Source organism: Pleurodeles waltl, chromosome 4_1, assembly GCF_031143425.1.
Source record: "Pleurodeles waltl isolate 20211129_DDA chromosome 4_1, aPleWal1.hap1.20221129, whole genome shotgun sequence".
NCBI lineage: Eukaryota > Metazoa > Chordata > Amphibia > Caudata > Salamandridae > Pleurodeles > Pleurodeles waltl.
The window spans coordinates 340,195,483-340,219,656 of record NC_090442.1 but is presented as its reverse complement, the minus strand read 5'-3'; the positions used below and the strand labels follow the sequence as shown (position 1 = coordinate 340,219,656).

General features: G+C 42.5%; 1 protein-coding gene across 1 annotated transcript in view; it reads left to right on the top strand.

Annotated features, from left to right (window-relative positions):
* SLC15A5 (solute carrier family 15 member 5) overlaps positions 1–24,174 on the top strand; it is a 379,306-nt gene that overhangs the window by 318,727 nt on the left and 36,405 nt on the right. Inside the window, exon 6 of the mRNA XM_069230056.1 lies at positions 12,036–12,224. Within this exon, the coding sequence (XP_069086157.1) occupies positions 12,036–12,224 (189 nt within the window). The remainder of the gene's footprint in view (positions 1–12,035; positions 12,225–24,174) is intronic.

The following is a 24,174-nucleotide window of genomic DNA, read 5'->3' as shown; positions in this document are numbered from 1 at the left end:
AGAGCCAAAGGAAGAAGGAGCAGCTGACTCTAGAACAGAGCTCATCAATCAGTTCTTCCAGTGACAAACATGTACGTTGAGTGGAGCTTTTAAAGATTTGAAATTGCTCATTCAGAAGTTGATTGCTGACATTACACCTCCTGACTTGATTCATCCATGGGTGTGCAATGAGGTCCAATGCTTATGTGTGAGTTGTGGAAGCAGACAGATAGAATGCTAGGTATAAAGTAATAATGGTTCAGCTCTAACATGTATTATTACAACAGATTATAAGGTACACTTCTCTATTGGACTGCCCAGTATTTTGCTATGTTTCCTGCATCCCCCTATGCTCATTATCTTCCACCCATTGATTGTGGAATTCATTCTGTGGCTCTGCTACCTATGGGTTGAGGTATTATTTGTCAGTAGCCAATGGTAAGTTAATACAGACATGAGCTTTGTATATGACAGATAGCTGGTGAAATGGGTTTAGTGAAGTGCCTGCGACAGGTGATATATCGGTCAAATCTGGGTGACCCTGCTTTGGAGGTATTTTACAATGGCCACGACATCTGTGAGCTGCATATTTGCTGTGTGTGCCACCATGCCTTCCATCCTGATGGCACTCTCTGTAATGCTCTATTTGCAGCTCAGTATGCAAACAGTGCCCATGTGTTGCTCTGGTTTTCAACCGCAATCTCTGAAATCAGTCCTGTGACATCACTGTTGTCATGTGTGTTCTGCTGAGGGAACCTCTGTCTGATGCCCATTATACTGCCAGTTCGAATCAGGGAGGCATTACCAGATCACAGTTGGGACACATGACATCTGTTGTTGTATCAATAAAGACACATATACAGAAGCTGTGTCCAAATGTGATTTATTGTGCAAGTAGGAATTTTTACAGTCACAATCATATAACATGAATTATATAACAAAAGGTGATGAGTGGTGATGTGGTGGATGGATTACTCAGAGTAACAGCTACAAGAGTTGGTTACACAGGTCCTTTGTTCTTGTACCATGGGAAAATGGAGTTCTGTCTCAGAACAGTCAGCAGGGTGTCTCAGTGGCACACAAGGGTGACAAATCAGGAAATGTTCACTTCCTGGCAGAGGGTTTTGCCTTGGCATCTGCTCCAGCTGGATGTCTGGGTGGACGTCCACGTTTGCGGGGGCACTTCAGATACTGAGGGTGGGGTGTCTGAGGCTTGTGGTTCACCTGGCAGGGTCTCCATTCCACTAACTGCCGCTGATGTAGCTGGGGCAGATGTAATATTGCTAGTGGAAGGGGCCTGATGGTGGGTTGAGAAACAATGCAGGTTGATTTTGATGTCCCTTAGCACCCCTACAAAAGAGGCCATGGTGGCATTGTGTGCCTGCCACTGCTGCATGACCTCCTGGTGGTATTCCCTCTGCTGCTTTTTATTTTCCTCCAACATGATAATAATCCTGTCATGGGAAGTTTGGTATGCTCCCAGGACATGGGATATGGTTTCCTGGTGAACGGAGTTGCTTGGGGGCCCCATTCTCTGGCCCACAGCATCCCTCCCATGCACCCTGCCCCCAGGAGCCTCTGCCCCTGGCACGGTGTGCCCACTCCCAGTGTTAACAGGACTATTATTGCCTGGGGTGTGGAGGTTAGACTCAGGTCCCTGTACTGTGGGGCACACAATAGTTAAAAAATAAATTGGGACACAGGCTTGGGGGCAAGTGGTTGGCTGTGATGCTGATGCAAAAGTGTTAGGGTGGATTGATGTGGGCAGGTTGAGACAGGGAGTTGTAGACTGACCAGGTGTCCCAGATGGGCCAGGTAGGTTGACACTGTCTAGACATCCTCGCGTGTTGTCCTCACTGGGGCCTTCATCCTGAGGAGGGCTGGCAGTGTCTGGTATCCTTACCGTGGTAGCACTGGCAGGGTTACCTGTGGATGGAGTGAGACACAGAGTTCAGTTTAGAAAGTGTGTTTGGTTGCCTCTTTGTCAGATGCATGCAGTGGCTTAACATGTTTCCCTGCAATGACAATGACAGACGCAGCACTGCATACTTTGGTGGTACATACAAGTCTGACATCAGTTCCATACTTTATGTTGTGATCTGTCATTCATGTTTGGTACATATAGCACTGCGTATGGGTTCTGGTTCTGTCTGATTCTTCACATGACTATTCAGCCCTTTTACCTAGTGAATAGTCAGACTTGCTAGATGTCACACAATGTGCCAGCACATTGGACCCGGTGTACCAGTGGGAACACAGTATGTGAGTATGCAAGGGTAATAGTCCTGCCTCTCGATGTTATGCATGTGCATGAGGTCTGCCATCTTACATTGCAAACCATGGTCAGTCCTTTTGAGGCCTGGGGATATGGATCACTGGCCAATTGGATTAGTCACTGAGCTGTAGCTGTGTTTAGCCTAGGTTGCCGTAGTATTACTCTTATTGCCATGTACTGGTCCTTAGTCATACAATCTGGTTGGTGTAGATAATACAATAGCAATACATGCATGACATGTGATGTGCCCATTCCAGGTTTTCACTTTGAAGGATTAGTGCATTCTGGGAGTTGTAGTGATTGTATTGGCCCATAGTATGGGTGCCTTTGCCTAGGGCTGTGTGGGCAGTTGGGCTATGTGGGGTGACGGCATGCAGGGGAGGGGCATTAGGTGATTGGCAGGTCAGTGTAGTGGAAAATTCAGTTAAATATGAAGTATTTGGCTGTTGATGAAGCATGCAGGACACGTCAATTGTGTGACATTAATGTGTGGGTACTTACCAGACTCCAGTCCACCAGGTATTACACTCAGGCCCTCAGGATGCAGTATGTCCAAGACCTTCTCCTCCTATGATGTGGACTGTGGTGGGGGCCCACCGCTGGTGTTGTGCATGGTGATTTGGTGTCATGATGCCATGGACGCACCTTCCCCGTAGGTCGTTCCACCTCTTTATGTTGTCCTCTTGTGGATGGTTGCCTACTAAGTTGACCCTGTTGACTACAATTTGCCGCAACTCCATTTTCCTGGCACTTGATGTTTGTTGGACCTGTACTCCAAACAGTTGTGGCTTTATCCTGACAATTTCATCCACCATGACCCTCAGTTAGTTGTCAGTAAACTGTGGGTGCTTTTGTGGGGACATGGTAGTGCTTGTGTTGAAGGTGTGCGAGTTTTGTGTGTGTAAGGGTGCTGTGTTGGGTGATTGATAGGGTGTGGATGGTGGATTATGTAGGATGGACTCTTCTAGTGAAATTTGTGTGTGATCATAGAGGGCCTGATTACGACCTTGGCTGAGGGAATTATTATGTCCCAAACGTGACGGATATCCAGTCCGCCGTAGTACAAGTTCCATTATAGACAATGGAAATCTGGAAAACGGCGGGCGGGATCTCCATCACGTTTGGGATGTGATGCATGTGGTTTAATTGCCTGCTGCCAGTGTTTCAGATTGGTGTTTTTGTAGCAAAAGATTGTGAGTTATGTGAGGGGGTTGTTATATAGTTCAGGGTGTAGGTGTGTTGGGTGTGTGGATGTTTTTCAGGTGTGGGGTGTTCATACTGTCCAATGTGGTATGGTACTGTTCTGACAGTAGTGGGTTCTGACCGCGGCAGATCGCACTGACAATGGTTTTCCGCCATGGAAGCACCACTGTGGTGATTTGTGGATCGTAATCTGGTGGGTGGATTTTTGTCAGCTTGGCGGTGCTGGTGGTCGAACTGCCACTTTTCCGTCCTCCAGTGTCCTGGTGGTTTTGGATTTTTGGCTGTTTTTTGTCAGTCTTCACAGTGTGATCAATAATGCGGCGGATGGATTACTTCCAACATGACGATCTTTTGGTGGCCACCACCGCAGCGGTCTTCCCAAAAGGCCGCCAAACTCGTAATGAGTCCCAAACCAAATACACAAAATATAATTGGCTGTAATTGTCAAACTGTATGCCTATTGGCTTTGTCAGGGTGTCAGCACATTAACATGAGAAGTATGTCACAATAAACCAATGCAACTCCATTAAAATCAGTAATGACGGACCAATTTTACAATGGCATTCATTAAGACAGGCAATGGCCTATCATTAACTATATGATTGTCAATAAAGCATTTTAAAATGATTCATTGACCTTCATTAAATCATGCAATGTTTCACTGTTAACTTTTTTAGTTTTTTTAGTCCTCATAGTTTTCTGCCTTGGCTAAGGGGGCCGCAGGGGAGAGGGACCCTAACCCCGGTAGGCCCTCCCAGGCCGCACCCTCCGCCCTCCAGCCACTCAGATCCAAGACATCTGGCTTTTATGCTCGAACCCCACACACTTGACATAGAGCTATCGTCTAGCCGGGGAAATCCTTGTGGAAGATTATTAATCACTGGACCTGTTTTGTTTAGATTCAAAACCAGGTCCAAACTCTAGCCAGAAAGGTCTATCCCTTGACAATTATTTTCCCACAGTGACCAAAATTCATCTCTTTTACTGGGGGGCCGCTGCATTCTAGGCAGCACAAATTATTAATCGCCGTCAGCCATCCCTGTTCAGTGGGAGCCGATGAAAGGATCTATTTTAAACAAATTTACTGTCTGGCTAAAAGCATTAGCCCACACAGTAGATGGCTTTGATGTCTGGTGAGCCTCTCATTCTGCACTTCCCCATCAATCAACCCAACAATTACCATCGGGAGGCTTAGCTTGACTTCTTGGCTGATTACCTCCTTAAACACCTTATCAACAGCATTCCAGAAGTCTTCAAGCTTTGGGCAGTGCCGAAACATGTGGAGATCATTTGCCCGCTCTTTGTCAAAACGCGGGCAGTTTTTTTTTCCCTCCCCAGAGCAGTTAACTTCTCTGGTGACCAATACACCCTATGTAATGTAAACAAATGTTTTTTTTTCAGGGAAGCAGATTTAACTGTGAACCAGAGTGTAGACATTGACACTTGCCAAAGATGAATGTGATCCAGAGTCGGCAGAATCTTTCCCCACATCTTCTCAGAGAGATGTGACATCTCTTCCCCTGCCTTCATTAGCATTCAATTCCATAAAGCAACCTCTTTATGGTAGACAGATCACTGAAGTACTTTCTTTTCCCAAATGCTCTTCCCTTTCCCTTCCTTTCGCAGAGTATTGACCTAACATGCCAGCTGATAATACTTAAATTTGGAAAGAGTACTTTCTGCTTGCTCTGTGAATGTAGACCAGGATATCAGGGTACAATCCTCTACAATGTGTCCCCAATTTACCACTGCATTTATCCGTAGGGGGGACTGACAGTTTATCTTGAACGCATTCAGAGGGTGCCTGGTGAGTCCCGAATAGGGGGGCTTCCTACTATAATATGGTGACCCTAAAAAAAACCGAACTTGCAACCATATCCTGCATGCAGAGTCTTTAGTCGAGTCTTTTTTAAATACTTCGGGTAGCTGAATTTATATAGAAAGTGGTCTCCTGCCCCAGGAAAATCTTGAGTCATTGCCTTCAAAAGAGAAGAATAATTAGATCTATCATTTAAGATAGTATTTATAGAAGTCTGGTGATGTGATTCCCCCCATGCTCTTTCTTTTTGCACAGCCTTTTCCATGCAATACGAACTCCCATGCATGCACATACAAATGAGGTCAAATCCCCCTGACATTTTTTAAACCATCCCAGCTTGAAATCTAAAGGGATTGTATTAAACAGAAAAGTAAACTTTAGGAGAATACTCATTTTTAAAATGTTTGACCTACCTATTAAGGATAATGGGAGGCTATGTCTTTAAAAACGTCTTTGTTTCCACCTATACTTTTACGGAAGTTACCCTTAGCAACCTCTTCCAGCTTAGCTGTTATCTGTATATCCAGGTATTTTATCTCTTGTTTAACTAATCGGCTTTTGTAATCGACATTCCAACACATTATTTCCATTTTTTTCCTGATTTACAGAGTAACCAGACACCCTACCAAATTCCTCCAGAGCAAGCAGCATATTAGAAAGGGAACCAACCACATCCCTGGTATATCATTAAATCATCAGCATATAGTGCCACTTTCTTTTCCCAACCTCTCCTTTGGAATGGAATAATGTTACTGTTCTCTCTAATCATTATGGCCAAGGGTTTGATATACAGAATAACGAAAAGAGGGGAGAGCAGGCAACCCTGCCGGGTTCCTCTCCCGATCCTAAATTCTATTGACAGATTATCATTAATCGATATTCTAGCTGTTTGATTTTTGTACAAAGCTCTTACCGCCCTGAAAAAAACCTTCTCAAACCCTTAGGCTTCCATAGTCATCTGTAGAAAGGGCCAGCTAACCAGATCAAAGTTTCAGCTGCATTGAATGTCAGAGCTGCTAAGGGAGCACCCTCCTGAAGGCCCAAGTCTATTGCAGTCCGTAAATCATGGGTGAGTTCATGAAGTTGTGTCCCCTTAAGAAAGCCCTTCTGATCCTCATGCCCCAAAGTACCAATCACCCTCTCTAGCCTTTTAGATAAAATATGTGTATAGAGTTTATAGTCTGAATTAAGTAGTGAAATGGGTCTATATGACTCACATTGTGCCGGGTCTTTACTGGGCTTTAAAATCAAGCTAATTATGGCTTCATCCCATGATTTTGGTGCTTCTGTACCCTGAAAGAAAACTTGATTAAATAGCTCTAGGACAATTGGAGCCAGCTCATCTTTGAGTAGTTTATATAATTCATTTGGTAATTTGTCAGGTCCAGGTGCTTTTCCCTTCTTTAGTCTCTTTATCGCTTCAAGCAACTTTTCCACTTCTAACTTTACCGCCAACTCCTGTCGAGATGTTTCATCCAACTCAGATAGACGAACTCTACTAAAAAAATACCCTAATCTGATCCTCCAATGCGTCCGCATCCTTTGTGTAGAGCTTTTGGAAAAAGACGGAAAGGCATCCTCTATCTATGATTTCCCTGTAAAATGACACCCTGTTACCTCATTTCTAATAGTTACTATACACCAAGGTAAGGTGGGCCTTGCTAACCTTTTTTTCCGATTTGGAAGGTAGAGGCTTGCCAACCAGAACATCAGAGGTGGGGGCCCATTTGCATAGAACTAAGAGGGGGAGAGTGTGGGTGAGGAGTGGGTCAGTTAAACGCACTCCAAAGGATAGTGACTACTTGGATAATCAGAATGTTAAAATTATTCAAAGAAAGAAGCTGGCAAATAAAAGCACTCTTATATCGACTAGCAAAAAATAGGTTGTCTCCCCTAAGGACTCGCTAGTTGATCGCAGGAGTGTTACGCCGTTACTATAATTTTTTAAATCCCTTCCTAAGGGGGGTAGAAACATTGGAAGGATATACCACTTCTCACCCTTTTTCGGAGGGTTCAGGAGCAGAGGTGCAGGAGTTGGAAAAAAGAATCGGGGAGGCTACTCCCTCTCGAATGGCAACTGAATCCTTTAGTGGACATATGGAGACCCCATAGATATCGTCCGCCACTGGAATCTCAGAACCTGTACCCCAGACTGAATCTCTGCATTTGCATAGCCCGGATGTCCAAAACCTTTTCCTCTAATTGACAAAGGAGATCAGAGAGAAATTTGAGGTCTCAGAGTGCAATCAAGGAAAGATCCAAGACGTTTGCAAAGCTATGGAGAGCAAGATAAATATGTTAACGGAGAGGATGAGTATAGTAGAAGTGGCAGTTGAGGAGCAGGACAGACGAGTACTCTCAAATACTCATGACCTCTCTAAGCTCAAAGCTGGAGGGAAAGTTATACAGGATAAGTTAGAAATTCTGGAAAATAATATGAGGAGGAACAACATCAGATTGTTGAAAGTCTCAGAGAGGGTGGAAGGGGAGGACATTAAGGGATATGTAATATCCCTAATCAGAGAATCCTTAAAGATGAAAAAAGCTTCTCCAGGGAGGTGGGGGGGGGGGGTAAATATAATCCCCAGGGAGTCTTAGGGGAAGAACAGTTGGGATTTTGAGAGGTCACCTTATTGGGGCTTCTGTACTTCTGGTAGCCCCCACAAAGCTAAATAAAACAATTGGTGGTGCCACTGCCCAGTCTCTGGCACTGCCAAAGGAAATTTGCTAATTTTGTTATCGAGCACTCCCTGTGCCTCTGGCAGTGTTGTTTGATATGCGGTGTACACACAACAAAATGCTATCTTTTCCTTTTAAAATCTGGTTGTCCAGCCCCAATAAAGCACCCAAGTGTAACTTTGTTGTGTGCTGCTGGCGGTCCTAGGGGTGCTTCAAGAAACCACACGGCTCACCACACACTTAAAACAATTCCTGGGTGCAAACCAGGAGCCTATGCCCTCCTGGGAATGGTAGGGGTTGGGAAGAACAACCAGCCTGATCTCCTAATTCCTTGGTCCTCAGGGAGATGGAGCCCCTGGGGACTTAGGAGATAAGGGTGTGGTGGCACTCATACCTTGTTCTTTCTCTTTGTTTCTTTTGAAAGAAAGTCAGTTTCATTGTTTGCAGCAGTCCCTCAACACAATGCCTCAGGAAAAGGTGAGGGGCTTCACATGACCCCCTCTCCCCCCCAGCCATGTCCCTTCCTGGACCCTTGGCTTTTCTCAGTGACTTCATAAAGCTCCAGCTGAGGAGCACATTGTGCATGTGGTCCCTGCCAGCCATCCCCTCTCTCCCCCAGGGGATGACATTTCTTCCTGTTTGTACTCTGGACCTGTTCTCTGTCCAGAGACTGGTGTTCTTCTCAGACTGGGGCCATTTCCTGGGACACCCAGAAGCCCCCAAAGGAGATTAGGCAGAACATCCTTCCTGCCTACACCCTTAAGGTCCATTTGACCCTGTTGTCACTTAAAGTGCACCAATGTGATAAAGGAAGTCAGAGAGCTGCTCTAATGTGAGGGGTATGTCTTTGCAGGATCAATACTCAGCAGTTCAGAGTAACCCTTCTCTTACTGGGCTCTCAGGTCCATCCCTCTGCTGCCCCTCAAATGATGTCAGGGGATCAGAGCTACTGGCCCTGGAGAGGTGAACTCCATTCAGGATACTCCAGTACCGCAGTGGCTAGGACCTCTTCAAGGTCCTGTGAAAGCCATCTTCTCTCCCCAACTTCCCTGTGCAGAGGATTTCAGGTGGGGTTGGAAAGTTCCAAAAGGTAGCTACCTCTATCCAATCCTGGGTGACATATCATCACTCCACTACGATCCCAACCCTCCTTTTTTTGTTGGGGGGGGGCATGTCAAAATGGCGACTGTTAAAAGATCTTCTCTGGGAGCCTGAGCCCTGGCTCTAACTGCCAACGCTGACTATTCCCTTCCTTCCAAAACCTCAAAGGGAAAACCCTCCTGTGATTAGCTCCATAGGTCTGGGCTTTCTCCTTTTGTTTCTGTGGGTGTGAGCCTTCCCAAGCCAGGTACAGTATGACAATTCTTGCATGCAGATTATGTCCTAATCCTTTACTTTCCTAAGAAAAGGCCCAAGTACTCCACAATGGGGAGGCCTTTGTCTGGGTGTGAGTAGGCCTTTGATCTTCTATCTGACCAGCAGAGTATTTAAATTGGCCCAGCAGGGGAAAAAGCCTGGAATCTAATTAGGAGCTGACTCAAAGAAATATAACAAGTCCTCAAAGGCCAGAAGGAGTGTAGCTGTGACAAACCTCAGATCAGTTCTTCATTTGGGATTTAGTTCTACCATATGGTCAGTGTGTCACACTACTCTCTTGGCCTAACTATCGCAAAACTGGACTTTATTGCAAATTTTGTCCATAATGTAGAACAAAGGAAACACACACTATTTTCAGTTAGGCACTACAAACTTGGACTATGAATGTCTCCTCACACTAGGTCATCATCAATCCCTGCAGGTTCCCTTCTGTGACAGGTGAACTATACACAGATACTGTGCTGAGCTAAATGTTATTCTCACTTGCTCATCCTGCTTACATGTGCACATATGCAGCCAACCTAGACCCTCTTACCATAGCTATACTACAGCAGATCTTATTTTAAAAGGTCACACAGGTGGCTAGCACCCTCAATCTATTTTAAAAGAGTTTACAGTGAGTGAGGCTCAGTTAATCCAGGGGTTTAAATGTATCCATTTTCTCACATCCTGAAAAGACGTGTGAATAAACACTGGTTTAATGAAGGAAAAATGATATCAGAATGCAGGTAGCTTCTCATACACATGGAGGATTAAGATGTAACCTCCCTATTTTAGAGTAAAATGCACCCTATTGTTTTAGAATTGTGCTAGTATCTTGAACAAAGCCAAATGTCTTGTCTGTCCATAATAAGCAACAAACCAGCAGTTCTGACACTCAGCAAATCCTGCGAACCACAATTGTCAAGTACTACTAAAGAAGAGACAAGTTAATCTTAGAAGACCAAGGTAAATGCCTTACAGAAGCGGGACTAAAGTACAGCTATTTTAAAATCCTTCATACAAAGCATTATTCCCCTAAGCACCTATTTAAAATTTGCCTTAAACCAGATTCTGAATGTTTAAGTTGTCATCAAACAGAATGTAATATTGTTCACATTTCATGGAATTGCACTTATTTGAAAGAATATTGAGATGATAACCATTGTTTCTAAATTTGAAAGCGACCCAATGCTTGGTAGCCTTTGGGAGTTCCCTATTATTATTTATGTTACAATACATGAGAAAACATTTGTATATTTAGAAAACTGAGGTTTTTGAATATACCAAAATATGATGAATGGTGAATAAAAATGTTGCAGTGGGCTATTTTTGAAAACTGAGATCACACGGCTGTTTATGCAAGTATTTGCGGGCCAATGCTATCACAAACACAGGAAATTAGACCTGTTTTTGGCCAGTAACTTATTATTAATACTTACAGATTTAGAGAATGTTACCAGTGTTTCTAGTTGAATACATACTGTGGATAAATGAATAATGAATAATTAGACAATACATTATTTTTCTATCTTTTGTTTAATTGCTTTCTTATAACTCAGCGTAGTGACAATTTGTTCTTACTTCCATGAGTACGTTACTTATAAGACAATATCACTATCATCATGTATTATTTGGACTTGAAGTCTAGATATAGTATATAATATGGTTATCATGAATAAAGATATTGTTTATATTGTTGATATTCATTTTCAAAAAGTTTTTAAAATATGTTTTATGGTATAATTAGGATAAAATGGGCTACTAATTTATTATATTGTAAATTAACATTGGAATACATATTACAGTGTATTTTTTATATGCATATTATATTTTAGATGATAATTTTAATGTTTTAAAGTCTAAACATTACACTTGTTATTATATAAAGCTTATATAATATTGAGGGAATGTTTTTGCTCTCAAAATAATATTCTTTCAACAAAATGTAGATTTGTGACAACACATAACTGGGGTGGTTGTGGTCTCAATCAACAGTCTTTGGTATAAAATAGCAAAACATGGATTTTAAAAACATTAATTGCCTTCTATATTTTAGGGACCATCATAATGCGTGTTTGGGGAGTACTTAAGCACAAAACTAGCCAAGAGTTAACATGGTTAGTCACTCTACAACAGTGTCCTATAAATAAACACTAACTAACATGAAAAGTAACCATTTCACAGTTTAAGAACTAATTTTGCTTTGATTTGACAAACAACAAAACAAGCTAGGTTGTTTGCGAATCCAAGATCTGAACAATGTTTGCTGCCCAGGTCATGCCTTGGGGTGAGGACTGGGATATTCAGTACTGCTCCATTGTCTTAGTATGCTGTTTGCCATTATGTCTGGGGGTGTAGGTAACAATAGTTCAAAGAGTGCAGTAGCACCAGGGCCAAGGTAAGAGGCCCTCTGCACTGCAATAATGACCGCCTTTTACTCTCCAACTACAGGGAGTGCTAATTTTCCTTGCCTAGACTATGAGCTATGGAACCCTTGCTACACCACTGTTCAGCTTTCCATATTCCTTAATGGACCTTCCCAATCATTGGTTACACCCAACTGCTTCCACGTTTATCTTATCAATACCAAAAAAATAGCATGGTGTGTTTCTGTGACTCCTATCAGTTTATTTCACAGTGCCAAGTCATTTCATTCTATGATTTTTTCTAAACACATTCTTAAATTGTTACCTTTTTAGCATTTTCTTTTATTTCATCCAGTTTTAGGTCATCTCTGCGCTGCCCTTTCAATGGTGGTAGCTGGGTTCTCTGAAATCCACAGGAAGACGTTCCTACAAGTGGAGCAGACACTCTCTGGCAAAGTGCTGTTAGTCTCTTCAATGCCTTGCTTCAAGCTTGCTCCTCAGTACATCTTGCTTGGGTTGGCTGAAGCACTGGTTACTCCTGCTTGTAAGTATTATATTCTCTCGTAAAGCATTAGTAAAAAACTATTTCTTTCTTTCCCACATGGCAAACACAGAGAAAAGTATTAAAGTAAAGAGCAAACGTTATCAAAATTACAGATGTACTTTCACTCCAAAGATGTTCTCTCAATTTCTGAAGGCTAATTGAAGGCCTGCAATGTTCTGTGAGCAATTGCTAATTTCCTAGTTTATGATGTTGGCAATTATCATATTTCAAATCCTACTGATGCAATGTGGTGACATTTCATCTTTCTAATTCGCAATTTCATCATATAGAAAATTGGAACTGTCATCAAAAGCTGGTACTTTGCTGAATGGTAGTTTGTGCCAGTCATAACTAAATGCATTTTATTTAGGGATGAAATATGTTTATGGGTTGTGCAAGCGGTCCAACTGAAATTTTATTAAATCCTTGCACAAACAATATTGGCTACTTTCAAATTGATAGGGCAGCAGATTCACAGTATTTCAATGCCCAGTTAGCCTAAAATTGGGACAAACAATGAGATGTGTTAATATGTACCTATGTTCACAGTCCTGCGGAACTGTTGTAGGTAATAATATAATAGCCTTCCTATCTCCTGCTCTCAGTTTAACTCTACAAAGACAGCAATAAAAAAAGGGCTTGGCTATGTTTTTGCATCGTTTGAGGAATCTTCATGAAACTTTCCAAAAAAGTGCTTCGTTGGGTTTTGTTCTGCATGGAAAGTTTCAGGGTGATCCATCAAGCAGGGCTGAGAAAAAGGGGGGGTCAAAAAACGTGCATTTCCTATCTTAGATATGACTGCAGCCCGAACCACGGACCGGCATTACATCAAATTTGGCAGGAAGATAGCTTTGGTGTAAATCCATTCAGTCGTTTTCAAGATATTAAAGACAATCCACATTTGTAAATCTGGGCAGAGCCCAAGCACTGATCTCATGGTGAGATTCAATTGGCTGTCTGCACTTCAACCAGAAAGTGATGGCAGCCATCTTGGAACCAATATACATGATAGCACCCATTGAAATGCATCGCAGTTGAATGGCAGGTTTTGAGAAAAAGGAGAACGTAAAAAGGGCGATAACAGATTTTAGTTACAGTATATACCATTTATTACTAAGGTGATTTAGCCCTGTGAAAAAGCGTTCTGCTGGGATTTCATGAATCAAGTTTGAGAGAAAACAGTTTTCTCATGATTTTCCCACAGAGGTTATGGAAGGTGCTCCAGAACCAAAATGAAAGCATATTCTCTGTAACTTCACACTGTCTTTCTCAGCCATTGGAGAATGAAGTCTGACAGCCTGTCAGTTGAGTCTCTTGTGGTATACTGCAGCCTCCATAAGTATTCTAAAGTACAACTGGACCACTAATATTCTTACTTATGGCAAAATTATGGCACACCTGAAGATATCTTGATTGAATCAAACTTGTAGAATGTAAACATTTAATTTAGAAAAGAACAAAATGAGGGAGTTCATTTTGTCATCGAAATTATGGTTAGTGCTGTACAAAGAAAAATTAGGACATATTTTAAGTGGTTTCTCAAATGTCTTCCTGTTGTATTTCAACAGGAGCAGCCTGTGATTCGATTCCCTTGTGTTCTACTGCAGCCTCCCAGAGTGTTCCAAAGAATAACTAGAGCACTAACAGTCTTACTTATGACAAACGTGGGACACACCTGAAGCCACCTTGATTAAATCAAACTGGTAAAACTTAAAACATTTAATTTAGAAAGGAACAAAATGAGGGGTTTAATTTTGTCATAGAAATTATGGTTAGTGCTGTAAAAAGACAAATTAGGACAAGTTTTAAGTAAATTCTCAAATATTTTCCTCTACTATTTCATTAAAACATTCTGACATGTAGACTGAAACATGCACTTTCAACACCAGCAGCAGACAGCAAGTTAATTCCCTGGCGATCAGCAGTTTACTTTACTACACTGTTCTAATGAGCAACTAGAGTGCTAACATTCTGAATTCATGCCAAAAGTGGGGCACATCTGAACCCCATCTTAATGGAATTGAAGTCGAAAACTGAAAGCATTTCCACAAAGAATGCTGTACTAAGTGAGATTAGAGAGCTTCATAACTAACAAATAACTCTCCCCAGATGGCTGCCATAGAAAAAGGAGCCAAAATGTAGCACAGCTATCACCCAAATGTAGCCCAATGACAGAAGTGTCCAAAACACTTAATTGGTTTCTGTTTTTGCAGTTTTTTATATATCATATATCACAGACTTGACCCGAAGGTATTGAAGTGCTTTACATGAGCATCAGTTACATTACACAAAGACACATTCCGTTTGCGCTATAGGCATGGGGAGATTGAGTGATTTGTCCAGGATCACAGGATGTTGAGCTGATGCTGAAACTGGAACTAGTTCGCCAGTTCCGAAGTCTGCAGCTCTGGTCATGATGCAACATTCTGTCCCCTAAGTGAAAGATATAAGCAAGTGATCAACAGATTAAAAAAAAAAAAATAGCAAATAATGTCAAAGTGCTTTGTCACTATTTGATAATTCAGACAATATGTCCTAATTTTAGTTTTTTAGAACACTAACCATAATTTCCCTGGGAATAGGACCCTATCATTTTTACAGTTTTGAAAGAAAATGCTTTAGGTTTGATTATATCAAGATGACGGCAAGATTATATCAAGATGACGGCAAGATGACGGCAAGATGACGGCAATAAATGTAGAATGTTAGCAATCTAGTTGTTCATTAAAATACTGTGGGGAGGCAAATGTCAGTGGCAGGGAAGAGGGTAGAGAGGCAACCTTTTGTCTACAGTATGCTGGGCAGGTGGGAGGGGCAGTGGCAGCACATCAGACCATGGAGGAAGGAGGAAAGGGGACAGGGACAACAAACCAACCAGGCAGGACAGGCAAGACAGGCTGTGGCAATATAACAGACCATTGAGGGCAGTAGGGAGAGCAGTAGAAGCACAGCCATACATGCCAAGAGAGCCAATTCAGACAGGAGACTCCTGATGTTTTATAAGGCCAACAGGGCTTTATTTTATCTGTCTCTTGCCTAAAATATCATTTTTTTCAATGTAAGTCAATAGGGAAAATCAATTCCCCAGGTTTTAGTTTTTTTTCCAAATCTCCCTTTTATCAATTTCAAAATGTTGGCAAGTATGGTACATTGGACCACTGAGAGCAGGAAGAACGGGGTAGGGACATGGACTTGGATAACAGAGGGCAGGAGGGAGATGGGCAGGGGCACCAAAATGACAACAGGGCAGACGTCAGGGGTTGCAGCCGCATAATACACTATACAAGGCAAGCGGGACAGCAGTTCAGCACAACCGACCTGTTGGAAAGTGGATTATTGGTAAGGGCAGGTCGGTACCTACACTTAGCAATAGACCTCTGACCCCCAGTAGGTCAAGTTAGGTCTCAGTAAACTAACCCCAGCTCAACCTTTGGCAACAAGCGATAAGGCTTAACTTAGGAGACAGGTGTGTAAAGCATTTAAAAATCACAAAACAGTAAATAAGTAAAACACAAAACATGCTAAAAATCCAGCTTTGTCTCTCCGACGTCGGGTGACCCTCCACAGCAAGTTGATTTCAAGTCGAAGTAGTTGGATTGCCTTTCCAGGAGCCCCCGGTGAAATCCTGGAAGTCAGCGGGATGAAGCTGCAAGTCAGGCTGGGTCTTGATCGACGTATGCCAGCTTGACTCACGACATCGAGTCGGTCCCTTTATGGAGCTTTTTACCAAACGTTCTCCAATCTTCTCCAAACTTCTGGATCTTCTTTCAGAAGGTCTTCGAAGGTCTTTTAGGAGTCCATAGCTCACCTCAATGTTCTAGAAGCTTCGAGTTGCTCCTTGAGGGTTAGGACTCCAACTCTCAGAATACATCTGTCTCAAACTTAAAAATGACCACTGGATGTCGGTCAGCCGGTCAGTTTCTTCAGGCTTTGATTCAGGGGCTCTGGTTAGCTATTTTCTACCTGTAGCAAACAGGGAGTCCCTTCTTGAACCAGTTGAAGCCAGGCAAAGTCATTTTTGTGCTGAAGCCCAAGTGTGCAGCTGGTGTAGTCCTTCAGAGTGCAGTGTCGAGGTGCAGGTCAGGGGTCCAGCAGGGCAGTCCTTCTTCTTTTCTTTGTTCCTGGTAGGGATCTGAGGTGTGGGTGCAGCTCTGCCATATTTATCCTTGCTTATAGGGTGGAAAGCGGGGGGCAACTGTCCAATCACAGACAGGCCACCACCCTCTTGGATGACCACTTCCTGGGAAGTGTGGTAAAAATCAATCCCAGGGAGCAACATTCCTTAAAAATCCAAAATGGCAGAAATTAAATTTTTGAGGTTAGGTCTGGCTGAGTCCACCCAATGGTGTGGCTAAAATTCCTTAACACACGCCTTTCCTGCCCTCTCCTAATCTAATCAAGGTGTTACCTGGTTGTCTGGGTTTACAGGAAATGGGGGAAGTCCTGAGCAGCTCCAAATGTCCTTCTCACCTTTGAAGTCTAGTTTGGCTGCTCGCTCTCATCCTGTTTTACCAGCTGCTGAGGCAGATCTCCTCTCTCAGGCACGTCCTTTGTCCCACCCAGGCCACTTCACACCTCATGAAGGCAGCCTAGCTAGGCTGCCAGAGGCTGGCCAAACAGAGAAGGCCGCTACGGAGCTGAAGTTGGCAGCTTTCAGGTAGAGTTCTAAAACTAGTTATATTACTTTCAACAATGGCAAATTATTAGATGTATTATAACAATAGGTTTGAAACCAAACTTGAAATATCCAGCTCCTTTTGAGACGTTATTAACTAAAAACAATGTCTGCCTATGTTAGCCTATGGAGCCTATTCAATGCAATAGGAGAAAATGAATTTGGCTATGTTTCCCTCACCAAGTCTTTAAAAATATCTTTTATAAAGTCACTGCTTATAGTTACATTGTACCCAAACATGGGGGCACCTAGTACACACCTTAGGGGCGACATATTTAAAATTAATGTAGCTTAAGACTGTGGGAGCACTTTTAATTCCAAAGTCACATTTGGGGTTAACTTTAACTTAAAAGCAGCCAGCAAGGCAGTCCTTCCTTTAAAACGACTCTGGGCACACAGCAGTGCACCTATAGGATGCACCACCTATGCTGAGGTCCCTAATCCTACATGCCCTACCATATAGTAGGGACTTATAGGTAGGTTGACACAGCCAATTATAATTAGCCTAATTTGCTGTCAAGGGCACCATCAGAGTCAGGAAAACACCAGCATAAGTGGAACATGGGGACAAAAAGTCAGGGGGCTTCTGCAATCAGCCAATTTCCACTACACAACCATGGAAAACATTAGGAAGGAGACAGGGCCATGCTTATGGATAACAGAGAGCAGAGGGTAAAGGGGCAGGGGCAGCAAACTGGCCATACCAGAGAGACAGGAGGGACAATTGCTGTACATAAACCATTAATGGCATGGAGGAGAGGGGCACGACAGTGGACCGACAAGACAGGAGGGGGGATAGGGGTCTGCACATTGAAAACCGAGGGCAGGGGGCAAGGGGGCAGGGCTGGAGAAGCAAGCTGACCATGGAGGGCAGGCAGGAGGGGCAAGTGTAGCACAACACACCATGGAGGGCTACAGTTAGACTATAATGGCATACACACAGAACAATGGAGGGAAGGTGGGAGGGGATCAGGGGCAGAAAGCTGACCACACAGGGCAGGTGGGAGGGACTGTGGAAGCACAGAGGGCCATGCATCGCAAACCCGGAAAGTCTGTTGCAGCACAAAGGCCATGGTGGGCAAGAGAAGGGGCAGGGGCATGCACAAAGGACCATAGAGAACAGAAGGGGTGGGTAGAGGCTGGATACAGGCAAGAGAGGGCAGCAAAATGACCATGGAGGACAGAAAAGAGGGGATTGGAGCATGGAACTCAGACAGTCAGGGTGGAGGTGGCAAGGACAGGCAGCAGTCATCTGACCATGCTAGACAGATAGTAGGAGCAGTGGCAGCCTAAGTCATAACTCAGAGCAGATAGGAGGGGCAGTGGCAGGTCCATGGAGCATGGTGAGCAAAAAGGAGGTTGAGGGGCAAGCACACAGACACTAGGGGGCAGGAAGAAGGAGGGTAAGGGCAGAAAGCTAAGCACAGTGGCAAAGCAGGAGGGCAATGATTGAGCATAGAATTGGCACGGAGGGCAGTGGTAGCACGTAGGACCATGCAGGGCAGGAGGGAGGGGGCTGGTGCATGAACTTGGACAACAGAGGGTAGGGAGAAGATGGCTAGGGCAGCAAACTAACTCTTCAGGGCAGGCGGGAAGGGCAGTGGCAGAACAACAGTCACACAGGGCTTTAATGAGGGAGCAGGGGCATGGAATTGGTCACTGGATGGGAAGGAGAAGGAGGGCATGAGCAATAAACTTGGGTCGGGAGCTGCTCAATGCCAGGCCAGGCCCTGCGTCCAAGTACCCCCCCATCCCACCATGCACTGCAATGGGCATTTTACTTAACAGTAAAAAACCTAAAAATTCACTGAAAAAAAGAAAGGTTACAGGAACATTATGGTTAGGGAAAAGAATTTAAAAAAAACCTAAAAAAACAACACTATAGAGTAGTTATAGTTAAGTTCAGATTTTACAAGTACAAAAACATAGAAATTCAGCTGTTATAGTTAGAGCAATTTCAAGTAACTAGTAACTATAACATGTGCCTTAAGGTAACTCTAACTCGTGCCTTCACCGTGCACTTCTAATTACCCCAGATATTACATCACTCATGACATCTTCAATGACATAATTCAGTGGTTCCCAACCTGTGGTCCGGGGACCCCTGGGGGTCCGCGACGCCTTGTCAGGGGGTCCATGGCAGCATAGAAAATTAAATAATACTAACAGATTAGGTCTCCAGCTTTCAGTAATGACTCTGTGGGGGTCCCTAGATTCAAATGAAAATTCAATGGGGGTCCCCGGGTTCCAGTAATGATAAAGTAGGGGTCCACAAAAGTCAAAAGGTTGGGAACCACTGACATAATTGATAATATCACTGTATATTTGCAGTAAAAATATTGATGAGAAACTTGGGAGGGTTCAAGTTATAGTTACCATAGGGCACATGTTTTAGCCACATGAAATGCATGAAATAACCCTATAACAGCTGAACTTTTATGGTTTTGTATGTGTAAAATCTGCCCTAACTATAATGTCCCTGTAACCTTTGTTTTTTTCTACTGAATATGTGTGTGTGTGTGTGTGTGTGTGTGTGTGTGTGTGTTGAGGGTGTGTGTGTGTGAGTGTAAAATGTATAGTCTCAAAAATATAAAATGTCTAAAATTATTTAAAAACAAAATGTACATGTATATATCCACTGTGAAGTTACACTAAGTTCACAGTTTCCACAGGTTCCATACAAAGGATGTGTATTCTTTTGCTAATAACTTTGGCAACTTTTGACAAATCTTAACAAAACTTTCTGGAAAAAACAGTCATCCTCCTAACTATAAGTATGACTATAACTGCTGAATTTCTATGGTTTTGTTTGGGTAGAACATCAACTTAACTATAATGTCCTTGTAACCTCTTGTTTTTTTCAGTAAATTTCTATGTCAGGTTGCAGCAAGCCAATCAGGGCCTTGCTTTTACCCCACCATCAGAGGAGGATCTGAGGAGTATCCTCGAATCTGTAGATCGGCCGGACAAAAAAATGGGAAATGTTTTGCCCGTCAGTGGTCCCTAAGGGACGCCTCCATGTGTCCTATGGGGTCAGGATACATACCCCTTTAATGTTTTTACACTGTTTTTTGTCAGGTTGTGGCCAGCCAATCAGGGCCTTGCTTTTCCTCCGAATCCACGTAAGATCTGAGGACGATCCGCAGTCCTATATATACCAATTTGGTTTCCATTTATTAACTAGAAAACTACTGAACGGATTTACACCAAATTACAATAAAGGCCTCTCTCTGGACCAAGAGCTACCTTTCTGCCAAATTTGGTGTAATTTCGTCTAGTGGTTTCAGTGCTATCACTGTTCAAAAGTGTTTTGGGACATTCCCCTTTTCTTGGCCCCTGCTTGATGGATCACCCAGAAACTTTCCAGACAGCAGCTGAAGTGACCAGGAGAAATCATTGTACAACTGATAACATCTCAGTTCTGCAAGTAATTAATGAGACATATGTCTCTCTGAGAGGAGAAGTGATCAATGCAGCCTTCGTAGGCTTCTCCACAGCACTTGATAAAGTAGATTGTGCCTTGCTGTGGGAAAAGCTTTCAAGACTAGCCATGCCTGATATTCTCCTTGACTTAGGGGTCGCCTTTCACTCCTCCACCTGGCGCACGGTATTGCTAGGGTGAGAACGCGGCCTGTCTCCTGTCATCCCGACTAAAAATGGCCTAAAACAGGGGTGTATGTTGGCTCCATTGTTATTCTCTTTGTACCTCCCTGACTTACCTACTCACTTAACTCAGTTCGAGGGTTTCGCCCCTAAATTGGGACAAGACTGTTATGTTATCTGCTTTATGCCTATGACATTTTTATATTTGATCGTACCCCAAAGGGGCTTAATAACCTTCTCCAAGCCCTTGGGCAATAAACGGAAGCCCACTTTTTAAAGGTAAACTGTTCCAAAAGCAAAATCTTGTGTCTTCATGGGAAAAAAAGGTTCAAATATAGCAGTTTTCATTGGACCTTGGGAGCCCAACAACTCGAAAGGGTAAACACATACACCTTTTTAGGCAAAATCGTCTGTGGGACCCTTTAAGATAAAGAGTATATTGAACATAACCAACGCAAGGCTCAATCCCAGGCCAACGGCTTGGACGCCTTTTACAGGGCAACGAGTAGAAGGTACTTCAAACATCTCCTGGAGGTTTATCGGGCAAAGATATTCCGTCCCTGCTCAATGGTATAGAACATACCCCGGTCTCCAAATGGGTCATTTTTGATAAACCCGAGGGAAGTGTTTTGAGGAGTCTCACATCCATAAACTCCGCCTTCTCTGCAACAACATTAAGGCTTGAGCTGGGCTTGCGCAGCACCCTCATCCAAGGATTGGCTGCAGTAAATCGCTGGATGGTTAGCTTGATGACGAGAGGCGATGACTCCCTACGGTCATTGTTAAAAAAAAAAGAAATAGTGTCCAGCCACAGAACAAAATATACTATCTGCAAGAATTTTATAAATGCTGTAGACCTCTTTCTATAAGATTCCTCTACAATTTTTACGTTTCCTCCAGCATTGCTCAAATCTACAATTAAGAAAGCAACTTGGGCTGCGAGTTTCCGCCTGGACAGACAGGCTTGTGTACACAGGCAGAGTTCTCAAATTATATCTGATCCCATAAGGTCGAGGGTAACGCAGCCCTACCTTAGCTGGAACCTGCCTCATGGGATGACAAGATTCTGGCTCCTGCTTCGACAGGGTCTTCTTCCTCCTAATATATCACAGGCTAGATGGTTCAGTTCCTCTGCTATTTGTAACCTTTGCCATAACGGTGCCCAAGATGAGAAACATGTTGTATTAATTTGTTTGGCTTTATTGCAACATTGCTGTAGGTAGTTGCACCCTATTTGTCTCACTCTTCCTTTATGCACCGCTTTGGAGCTATTGCATGCTATCTTCATTCCACCAAATGAAATGTTTGTATCAGAATTTTTAACTATTTTAAGTGTTTTTTTATCATTGTATTAATTTAGTTAGCCATCTAGGAAATCTTACTTTTTAACTTTGGTTTTTCTTAAATTATGTGTATTTTATGTGGACTTCCAGTGGAGTTCATAATAGATAAAAATTGAATTGGCCACTGTTGTTTTTTTTTTGTTGAAGATGTATCAAATGGCACCAAAGTTATTAGCAAAACAAAAACACCTTTTTCTATTGAAACCAGGTCCTAACTATAACTACATAATGACGACCACCACTATGTGTGAGTGTGTATAGATACAATTTTTCATCACTGTTTTTCACTCGTTATAGACACATATTAAATATAGAAGTCATTTTTTCTAATCAACACTTTGCACTTTAGTTTGTGGCCTTTTTCCATTTCCATCTTGTACACTTGTATTAATTTCTACTTTTCAGTATAGATTAAAACAGAACACATCAACCTTACATAACAAATTCATTCCTCCTATCATGTTAATGGGGCTAAATGACAGGTTGACATTAAACTTATAGGCAATATAAAAGACGAAATTCCAATATGTTTTAGCTAGATATTGCAATTAGTTGTATATATTTATTGCACTTGACACTTTATTATTGGTTTTAGACTTTGAATTGAATAATGACTAAGATCTTATTTATTGTGAGAATTGTAAATATAATGGCTGTCATTTTTCATACTGAATTACAAAATAACAGCTATTTTATTAATTGGTTTATATGTATTAATAATTTTTAATATTTTACAATATTTTATACTATTTACAACGCAAAAATGTTTTGAGATTTTTACACTCAAATTGTTTGAAGTATTTAAAATATTTATACATAAAAAACAACAATGGAGAATACATTTTACATATGTTTGATTAACTGGATTGGAATATGCTGACCAGAAGACACTGATGACATTGGCCAAATAAGGGTAATAATGTAAGGCCCTTATAATGCCAATTTTGGCATGATATAAACATAATGATGACAGAGTTACATGTAAGGACATAGGTACACGTTAGGCCAATACATTAATGAGACATATTATCAATTGTTAATTAGCATTTACAATTCGTAAACTTTCAAATTTTCAATTCTTAATCAATTTTTGTCAAGTTTCCCTTTTATTAAATTATGGATATGCTCCATGCATTTATAAAATATATGTGGAATATAGAATATTTTAATGTCTAGACCATTGAAAATAGTTTATGTTAACATTGTAATGTTAAAACTGGGTATAGATATGTTGATTACATTTAGGTTGTTGCATGTTCCAAGATGGCTGCTGCATTAGAGCACACTACAATATAATGAAAACAAATGATGGATTTCATTTTGTGTATATAGGGTGCCGGTTTCTTGGCCGGAATTGTCCAGTAGAAGGCGTTTTTGCCGAAACACGTTGACATTCCATTGCAGGACTCTGTGTAACCATTATAAGGAATAAATCTGAACTAATTAAATTTAACATTGTTGCATCTGACTTCGTTTCAATGGTCAAGATCTAACAAAGGGATTGGTGCAGCCGTCGGATAGTTATTGTTCCATCTGTCAAGGATTATTTATTATATATATATATGTTCGGTGGCATGTGTAGCTGCAGATACACATGCTGTGCACATCCCGCCATCTGGTGTTGGGCTCGGAGTGTTACAAGTTGTTTTTCTTCGAAGAAGTCTTTTCGAGTCACGAGATCGAGGGACTCCTCCCATTTCGGCTCCATTGCGCATGGGCGTCGACTCCATCTTAGATTGGTTTTTTTCCGCCATCGGGTTCGGACGTGTTCCTTTTCGCTCCGTGTTTCGGGTCGGAAAGTTAGTTAGAATCTCGGAAAAATCGTCGGTATTGTTTGCGTTCGGTATCGGGTTAGTTATAACAGATCGACACCGACTTTTGAAGAGCTCTGGTGGCCCTTCGGGGTTTTTTCGATCCCCCTGTTGGGGCCTGGTCGGCCCAGCCACGTGTCTCTTCAAGGCTGATGGAACGGACCCCATTCCGCTTCTGCCCAAAATGCCATAACAAGTATCCATATACAGATCAGCATCTGGTCTGTAACTTGTGTCTGTCTCCAGAGCACAAGGAGGATACCTGTGAAGCCTGTCGAGCGTTTCGGTCGAGGAAGACATTAAGAGACCGAAGAGCAAGAAGACTGCAGATGGCGTCGGCGCCGACAGAACAAGGGCGTTTCGAGGAGGAAGAAGAAAGCTTCTCCATCCATGAATCGGACTCGGACGAGCTCGATCCAGAAGAAACGCTGAAAACCGTGAGTAAGACATCAAAACATAAAACTCAAGAGCAGACAACAAAAGCCCAGGGGACGTCACCGCCAACAGGCCATGGCTTA